The sequence below is a fragment of the Syngnathus floridae genome, chromosome 2 (genome assembly GCF_059516105.1).
Source record: "Syngnathus floridae isolate MCC-2025c chromosome 2, RoL_Sflo_1.0, whole genome shotgun sequence".
NCBI lineage: Eukaryota > Metazoa > Chordata > Actinopteri > Syngnathiformes > Syngnathidae > Syngnathus > Syngnathus floridae.
Window position 1 is genome coordinate 14557548 of NC_142414.1, and position 9447 is coordinate 14566994.

General features: G+C 45.8%; 1 protein-coding gene across 1 annotated transcript; it reads left to right on the forward strand.

Annotated features, from left to right (window-relative positions):
* Positions 1-104: 104 nt before the first annotated feature.
* eif5b (eukaryotic translation initiation factor 5B) lies at positions 105-9081 on the forward strand. The gene is made up of 26 exons (XM_088369523.1): positions 105-406; positions 1729-1839; positions 1919-1976; positions 2282-2437; positions 2716-3187; positions 3261-3394; positions 3472-3549; positions 3885-4035; positions 4115-4210; positions 4272-4358; positions 4444-4503; positions 4582-4877; positions 4966-5073; positions 5350-5460; positions 5551-5618; positions 5720-5861; positions 5922-6053; positions 6175-6357; positions 6429-6590; positions 6845-6976; positions 7085-7216; positions 7287-7363; positions 7435-7599; positions 7679-7817; positions 7937-8098; positions 8389-9081. The coding sequence occupies exons 1-26, from the start codon at positions 372-374 to the stop codon at positions 8494-8496; spliced, it is 3555 nt and encodes a 1184-aa protein (XP_088225649.1). The 5' UTR covers positions 105-371; the 3' UTR covers positions 8497-9081.
* The last annotated feature ends 366 nt before the right edge of the window (positions 9082-9447 follow it).

Sequence of the window (9447 nt, forward strand, 5' to 3'; positions counted from 1 at the left end):
GTGAAGCCATGACGTGACGTGACATTCAACGCAGGCGCCCATGCGCATCAGAATCACTTGCCGAAAGTCTCTCACTTTGTGCTTTTTCTAGCGACCAAACTGACTCATTGTTTGTCGTTGTCGTTTTTTCCCCATTTTATAGTACCACGACTTGCCGTGTAGCATCGCGCTCATTACTGCGTTGTGTGTACTCGACGCGTTTTACAGCGGTAATAAATTAAAATGATATCATTTTGGGCTTCTTTCTCGTTTGATGATCAGGAAAAGCAAATGGAAGCCCTCTTGTCCACGCATTCAACAGACGATCTTTGGTCGATGTGAGCCATCCGTGAGTAGTGTGCGTGGAGTAGCAGAGAACCTCGGTTTGAAAGATGGGGAAGAAACAGAAAAAATCCGGAGAGGACAGGTAAGGAAACCTCCCGCTTGGGTCAACGCAGGGTTTGCGCTCGCTGACACGCAACGGCACAGAGCGCCATGACCGAAACGTGTGCTTTTGCGCCGCAGCTCCTCGGTTAGCTTAGCAGCTAACCAAAGCTAACCACGAGTCTACGCCTGCGAGAGTGGAGAGGGGATACCAAGTTGTTTTTGAAAAAGTGCAGCTTAACAAATTGTACTCAGTATATCAGGGTGATCACATTTGGCGCCCCTTGGCCGCTCAAAGCCTCTTTCGGCGCTCTGCTTGTGCGTGTTAGGTGAAAGTCAATCATGTTAGGGGGCTAGCGTTAGCAGCCAGCTGTCTATTTAACCAAGCCAAGAGTCACCGAAAGATTACAGTGGCTACCTTTACTTACGTGTCTAATTTGTTGCGTGATTATCGATCGTTCCGGCCTCCAAAATACAATTCGTTTTTTTTGTTACGTTTGTTAACATAAAATAGTAGATTGAGTAACATTTTGGCCAATACAATGGGTTCTACTTGAAGGAACAGTGACCCGGGGCCACGACGTGACTGTGTGGAGCCACTAGCTACCTGACACAGTCGCAACCGGACCAGTACAAATTCATTCATAAAAAGAAAGGAATCATGTTTTGCTCATTTAAAGATAACTGCTCAATATCGTGAGCTTTATGGGTGATTCTCAGAAACTATGGTACAAAAGTTTAATATAGGAGCTCAATAAATTAACTTGTTCACAACCAAGTCAGAATTAAATTCAATGTTTTTCTGCTGTGATTGAAGAATGGTTACTGTTGTGGTACACTTAGAAAAAATTATATATAATAATGACATAATTACACAGATTTTTACAAAATGTTAAGTTGTGCAGGTTATAGGATGCATTATTGACTGATGTTTCACAATTCTTCATCATGGTTTTGTTTATATGACCAAATCCTAACATTTTCTCAGAGGGGTGTGTTTACTTTTTATATCCACAGTTGAGTGACTCCCAACTACTGCATTGGTACATTAGCGTGTCATGAGAAATTGTCGATTTTCATTTGTACCAATGATTTTCGCTAGTGATGTCTAGTGACCTGTTGAACAATTTGTGAGCTCCCACTAGATGGCAGAAGGTACAATTAAGCTTTGTGTCCACCTGTTGCCATTCATACAAGAGAATAATAGCTAGAAGTCAATTCTGCTCGGGAGCAACTGTGGAATCAACGCTGAGCAAGTTGATGAGTCAGCAGTGTGTGCACTTGTTCCCATAGAGGGACCAGACTGAGCAGGTTTTTGCCCCTTTTGCGAGTGTGTGTTTGACCGGCTGATTTTGACTCTATCAGCGCTAAAGATGACGACATCGATGCTCTGGCGGCAGAGATCGAAGGAGCTGGATCCTCAAAGGAGTCGAAAGGAAAAAAGAAGAAAAAGGGAGCCAAGAAGGACGACTTTGAGTATGCCACATTAATTTCCTCATCTCGCCCCTACTTTACCGAATCCTCTCTCAATATGTTTGTTTGTTCGCTGCTGCAGTGAGGATGACATCTTGAAGGAACTTGAGGAATTATCCTTGGAGACACGTGGTGGACAGGTAAGTCAGTCTTCAAAATGCTAATTACATCCTTTACAACACTGCTGGAGTTTTCAAAGTTGGAAACTTTCCCTGGGATTTTTTGAGAACATACTAGTAAATGTCCAAACTGACACTTGGCCTTCTAATCGGTAACTTATCGCTTGATATACAAAAACTTGCATATATGTATACTTGAGCACCATATGATAACTTTTCCAAGTGCCCCATCTTAACTTGCCATGGAAATGTTCCCTTCCTTTGCCAACCTATTTCCCATACAAATGTTTCTTCACCAAGTTGCCTCCAACTTTGTTTCTACGCAGAAAGATGATGTTGCTGTGGAAAATGATGTGGAGCCTCCTAAAGCAGAAAAGAAGAAAACAAGGAAGGGAAAGGTGCAGGGTGCCAGCCCCGAGGAAATGGAAAACAATGAAGCTCAAGGTGCAGATGATGAGCAGAGGAACGGACAGCCGAAGAAGGTGGGGCAGAATGGGAGTTATCGCTAATACAGGAGCAGTCAAACATTTGGAAACGTCCACAAACACGTTAAGATCTCAAGAATCTGGGCAATGGAAGCCTACTTAGAATAATTAAACATATTGTGGTTTGAATAACATTTTTGTTTATCAAATAATTCCATCAGTGACTTAAGTATTAATCTACATTTCTAAACTCTTGACTGCTACATCAAGCGTTTATTTATGTTACTGTTGTTAAAACTTGCCTGTCGTTAATCATGTCAGTGTTTCACCTCAAGGTGGCACCTTCCGCTCCGTCCGAGTCTGATGAGGAGAGCACCTCACGTTCTCGTCTGAAGACCAAAGGCGGTAAGAAAGTTGCCAAGACACCTGGCTCTGCTGACGATGACGAGGAAGGGAGAGACCAGAAAGAGTGTGAATCAGAGGAAGATGAAGAATTCAGCTCTCGGAGGGACAAAAAAAACAAGAACAAAGGCAAAGCTGCAAAGAGTGACGATGAGGATGAACAGGAGGACGACGGCAGCTTCAAGATGAAGACTGCTGCTCAAAAGAAGGCAGAGAAAAAAGAACGAGAGAAGAAGAAGAAAGAGGAAGAGAGGCTCAAGCAAAAGAAGCTGAAGGAGAAAGAGGCCAGCACAGAGGTAAAAAAAGAACCAGAGAAGAAGACTGAAGATGGCACAGCCCTACCGGTGGCCCCAGTCGCGGATGTTGAAGTGGACGAACAGGAAGGAGCAGAGCCAGCAGGCGAGGGTAAGATATCTACCCGACGCACACCACCATATCCAATGGATAAAAAGAGTCAAGTTTGTTTTTATTCGTACAGATGATGGTGACAAGAAGAAGAAGGACAAGAAGAAGAAGAAAGGAGAGAAAGAGGAGAAAGAGAAGGAGAAGAAAAAGGGTCCAAGCAAGGCCACGGTGAAGGCCATGCAGGAAGCTCTGGCCAAGATGAAGGAGGTGTGGGGAGGGGAGGGAAGGGGAACACGCCGGGCATTGTCATCCTCAGATGTTACAACTCATTTTTGTGTCTGTAGGAGGAAGAGCGTGCCAAGAAGGAGGAAGAGGAGCGAATTAGGAGGCTGGAAGAGCTGGAGCAACAGAGGCTGGAACAGGTTAAAAAAAAACGACACACAAACTTCACTGCATCAGAATGTCCCATTAAAACATGGTCGTATAATATTTTTGCTCTACTCCAAAACCTCAGAATAACCGTTTGCTAGCTGTCATTACTTGCCCTTATGTGTGGTACCTTAATTAGTTGTGCAAGGACAAGCTACAATTTATCTTCTTTTTTAGGTGCCAAGTGATTTAGCGTTTACCTTTTAGTCAGATGATTTGCGTTATCCGATTGTTTCAGGTCTGTCAGTTTTTGAAGGTAACAAAGAGATTGTTTTAATTCATTTCATGGTCTCTCCACGCAACTCAATTTACATCTGACACGTGGTAGGAGCGTCTTGAGCAAGAGCGCAAGGAGAAGAAGAAGCAGAAGGAGAAGGAGCGGAAGGAGCGGCTGAAGAAGGAAGGGAAGTTATTGACTAAATCCCAGAAGGAGGCACGGGCTCGGGCTGAAGCCACACTTAAAATGTTGCAGGCTCAAGGTTTGTTGGCCAGTCTGATATCTTCTCTCATAGTAACATGTGTTTGCCCTGTCATCCACTGACCCGTGTCACTATGCAGGAGTGGTGGTGCCATCCAAAGAATCTGTGGCAAAGAAGAAACCAGTTTATACAGACAAGAGAAAGAAGAAACCGCAGATCACGCCGACGCCAGAAGGTAGGGGGAACCAGATTTAGCTTTTGAAACGGTTGTCATTCATTTGTATTCTCTTTAACAGAAACTTCTGCCGTGACCGCGCCACCATCAGAGACAGCAGAGCCTGTTGCCCCGAAGACGGAGGCAGAGACACCGCTAATAGAGCCAGGTGAGAGGTAGGAGGTGCAGACATGTGAAGGATAGATGCGGCGAGATTTAACTGGTGGCTCCCGGCTTTTTGTTTTGATTTTTAGAGGTGAAGGCAGATTTTGCAGTTGACGACTGGGAGGCCATTGCTAGTGATGAGGAGAAAGGTTAGTGTTGGAGCATGAAGGGCGAGAAGCTTCTGCTGCCATTTGCTGCTGCTCACTGTTTGGGTGACTCTCTAACAGAGTTAAAGAAAGTCCACATTGAGGTAAAAGAGGAGCCTGTCGTGGCACCCCAGAGCACCCCCAGTGAAGAAGAGGAAGAAGATGATGAGGATGATGAAGAGGAGGAGGAGGAGGAGGAGGAGGAAGAGGAAAGCGAGACAGCGCCAGAGGAGGAGACTGCAAAAGGGATGGCTGGAGGTCAGGGGAAGAAGCAGCAGGCAAAGGAGAGCGAAGATGAGAGTAGTGACAGTGACGATGACGATAACGACAGGACCAAAGAGGAGCGTCTGTACGATCGTGCTAAAAGGCGGATCGAGGTGAGTGTACCGAGCACCCAGAGCAGGAGCGATCACGTTTTTTTTTTTTTTTTTGCTCACCTCTAACTGGAGATTTTTGTTCTCATAGAAACGGAGAGCGGAAAACCTCAAGAACGTCGACATAAGCAGGCTGAGAGCGCCGGTCGTGTGTGTGCTTGGACACGTCGACACTGGGAAGACCAAGATCCTTGATAAGGTACACACCCGGCTGAGAAATCTCTAATTTCTTGCCCACTATTGATTGGTATCGACTTATCAACTGGAGAGCCACTGCTTAGAGAGTGGTTCGAAAGAAACAAACATTTTTGAAGACAAGTAAACATGCCACTGGCCGACACATACGTGTTGCAGATGACACGTGTAATGTTCTAGGTTACCATAATGCTCCCTCTGCTGAAATGGATGGATGGACAGATGGATTTCTGTTTTTTGACATGGGTCTGGCTCGTTCTTTTTGCTTCCCTTCACACAGCTGCGACATACCCACGTTCAGGACGGTGAGGCGGGAGGAATCACACAGCAGATCGGAGCCACAAATGTCCCGAAAGAGACGATTGAAGAGCAAACCAAGATGGTGAAAAATGTATGACCACAGTCACAACACACACAGACTCACACTCGTAAAGACGCAACGAGAGAGCCCAGTCACTGTTTTCCTTGTTTGTGTGTCTAGTTTAACAAAGAAAGCATAAAAATTCCTGGCATGTTGATCATCGACACACCAGGGCACGAGTCCTTCAGGTGAGGGTTTGTCAAAGAGTCATTATTTAGTGCAAACAAAGAGAAGAACAGGATCGCCTGGACCGATCAGATACGGCTAACATGTCTTTGTACTTCATCAGTAACTTGAGGAATCGAGGTAGCTCCCTCTGTGACATCGCCATCCTGGTGGTGGACATCATGCACGGTTTGGAGCCGCAGACTATCGAGTCCATCAACCTGTTGAAGGAGAAAAAGTGTCCCTTCATTGTGGCGCTTAACAAGGTGACGTTCTGTCGGTATGTCGTCTTTGTGGCACTGGCTAACAGCGGAACTGCTTTCCAGATTGACCGTTTGTACGACTGGAAGAGAAGTCCTGAGACAGACGTCTTTGCGACACTGAAGAAGCAGAAGAAAAACACCAAAGATGAGTTTGATGAGAGGGCAAAGGCCATCATTGTGGAGTTTGCTCAGCAGGTGAACATTAGTGCTCTTCAACTTGCATGGAATGTTCCCAGACTTTTTCAACCCTCCTCTTCACCAATATGCCTCCAAAAACATTGTCCTTAACCCACTGTCACGTGGTCGTTGTCCACAGAGTCTCAACGCTGCCCTGTTCTACGAAAACAAGGACCCCAGGACCTTTGTGTCACTGGTTCCCACGTCAGCTCACAGCGGTGATGGGATCGGCAATCTCATCGCGCTTCTGGTCCAGTGCACTCAGACCATGTTGGCCCGCCGGATTGCGCATTGCGACGAGCTCCGGGCTCAGGTCATGGAGGTAAACGAGTTGCCCCGAAAAATTGAAACCTCTGGCGAGATGAACACGTACCGATTTTGTCTGCGTGTCAGGTTAAAGCATTGCCTGGCATGGGCACCACCATCGATGTCATCCTGATCAACGGCCGCCTACGAGAAGGCGAGACCATCATTGTCCCCGGAGTGGACGGACCAATCATAACGCAGATTAGAGGGCTGCTCCTGCCACCTCCTCTGAAGGAGCTCCGGGTCAAGGTACACTCGTTGTCAGCACATCTACACGTGTAAATGTTAAGCCTGGACTTGGACCACATCCATTTGATAATGTAGTGATTTTTTTTTTCATAGTCCAAATAAGTAAAAAACAGAACCCTAGGAGTAATTAGAATTTAAAATAAGGGTCGGGACTGAGTTTACAAATAGCAGAAACACGAGTCGTGAATGTCCCCAGTGATATTATGTAGCCTTTTTGTGTCAGTATTGTTCAGCTAATTTTTTCCTTCATGTAGAACCAATATGAGAAGCACAAAGAGGTCTCGACATCTCAGGGTGTGAAGATTCTGGGTAAAGACCTAGAGAAGACGTTGGCAGGGCTCCCCTTGCTGGTGGCACACAAAGACGATGAAATACCTGTCCTGAGGGTAAGTTTAATATAGTCAAATAGTCCAAACAACACACACGCACGCACGCACGCACACACACACACACAGTTAGAATGGGTACATCTGATCTCTACTGCTGGTCCTTAGGATGAACTCATCCATGAGCTCAAACAAACTCTGAGCTCCATTAAGCTGGAGGAGAAAGGTGTTTACGTGCAGGCGTCCACGCTGGGATCACTAGAGGCTCTGCTCGAATTTCTTCGCGCATCTAAAGTACCCGTGAGTATCAGTTCAGTCCCCAATCTTAGAAAGAAGGAAAACCAAACTGACTGTTTATTTGCGTGTGCAGTACGCTGGCATTAACATTGGTCCTGTCCACAAGAGGGATGTGATGAAGGCCTCAACCATGCTGGAGCATGATCCACAGTACGTGCGCTTATCTTCTTCCCCCCCCGAAACGAGCCAGTGTCCACTCTAATGTTGCTGCATTGCCACAGGTATGCTGTGATTCTCGCCTTCGATGTGAGGGTGGAGCGAGAGGGCCAGGAAATGGCGGACAGCTTCGGCGTCCGCATTTTCTCTGCGGAAATCATCTACCATCTTTTTGACGCCTTCACCAAGTACCGTGACGACTACAAAAAAGCCAAACAGGAAGAGTTCAAGTAGGCGTGAGCGTTTTGCCACTCGTTATTGGTGCGAGGCTGTTGATTGACAGCTCCCATGTGTTTGGTTTGTGTTCAGAAACATAGCGGTTTTTCCGGTGAAGATCCGCATCCTTCCTCAGTTCATCTTTAACTCCAGAGATCCCATTGTAATGGGTGTGTCTGTGGAAGCTGGCATCCTACGGCAAGGGACGCCGATCTGCGTTCCAAGTAAAGGGGTGAGTAAGGTGGCAAAGGGGTGGAAGGTTTCTGCAAATATGAGGGAATTTTAGAAATAGTCCCTCCCACTTGTGTTGAACTGTGGTGAATGTTCCTATTCATGTCTCATGCGTTGCAGTTTGTGGACATCGGTGTCGTCACCAGCATCGAGATCAACCATAAGACGGTGGACACCGCAAAGAAAGGTCAGGAGATCTGTATCAAGATTGAACCCATTCCTGGAGAGTCGCCCAAAATGTATGGCCGACATTTTGAGGCCACAGACATTCTTGTCAGCAAGGTGAGTCCATGTCATCACTTTGACAGTTATTGAAGACAAAGTAGTAGTGGATGAGGTCCATGTAATGAAGCTCAACATATCACTGTAATTACCCGTTTGTGTTGTTTGTGGAAATCAATGAGGGTGTGATTCAAGTGTTTTAAGATATAAACAGTCCACAAGATGGACTTGAACTGCAAACCATTACAAGCTGCGCGTCTTGCTCCAATAGTCTCGTCAGCGTTAATGATGTTCCTTCATCTACAATATAGTGAGAACAAAATGTCATTGTCACTGATTGAATGTTGCAGATCACTCGGGCATCCATCGACGCGCTCAAGAACTGGTTCCGCGACGACATGCAGAAGTCGGACTGGCAGCTGATCATGGAACTAAAGAAGACCTTTGAGATCATCTGAGCAGTTCCCAAATTAGGAGAAAAAAGAAAAAAAGAAAAAAAAAAGGAGGCACTGCTCTTCCTGTCATGACACGGAATGAAACGTTTTTACCCACGAGAACGCTCTTTCCGGGGTGCCCTGGGTGAAACAGTGCCACGCCGAAACATTTCACTCTCAGTATCCCAACGTGCCTGTTGTCTTTCTTGTTCTCTGCTCTGATTCGTGGCTGCTGTTGCTTCCCATCTTCGCCTCCAAACAGACGGACATTGACAAATTTAACCGGCCCCTGGCTTTTTGGATCCGCCGAGGTACGTTATGGGACCGTATAATACGCAAGGAAACTGCAGTGGCGATGGTCGCCAGTCAAAAAGACAACTCTGTGTTGATAGTTTTTGCTGTGCTTTCTTGGCCGGGTTGACGGCAGGGAGAAGTGGACAAAGGACAAGCCTCGGAAATGTTTTACTGAAGTGCTGGTGTAATAAATTCCCATCCTATTTGAACAGTGACTGTGTGGATGTGTGCAGGGATGCCTTTCTTGTCAAGGAGTGGCAAAATGGAATGTGAAAGTGCTGCCCATTTATTGAAAATTCCAGTGTGAAAATTTAACGAGTGACGCATCCACTTGACTGTGAAACAGGACTTTCTGTGAAGTTCGCCAATGATTCATGGGTTTTTTTTTTTTTTGTCTTGTACCAGTATAAAACCACCATTTTATGCCATTCAAAAATACTCTAATCTGAAAAACTACTAATATGGTGTGTATTTTTGAACTTATTAGCTTTTTGGTGACACTGGCCAGCTGTTTAGCACACCGATGATGGTAAATACTCTCCTTAAGTAAAGTTCGCACAACTACTGAGTCTGATTCTGTAAATTACCAATTCAGTTTTCTTTCCCTATGGGCAAGGTGAGGCCTGGCTACCTGACCTGCCCTTTTTTTTGGATAGTAGAAGTAAACTACATGGATGGTAA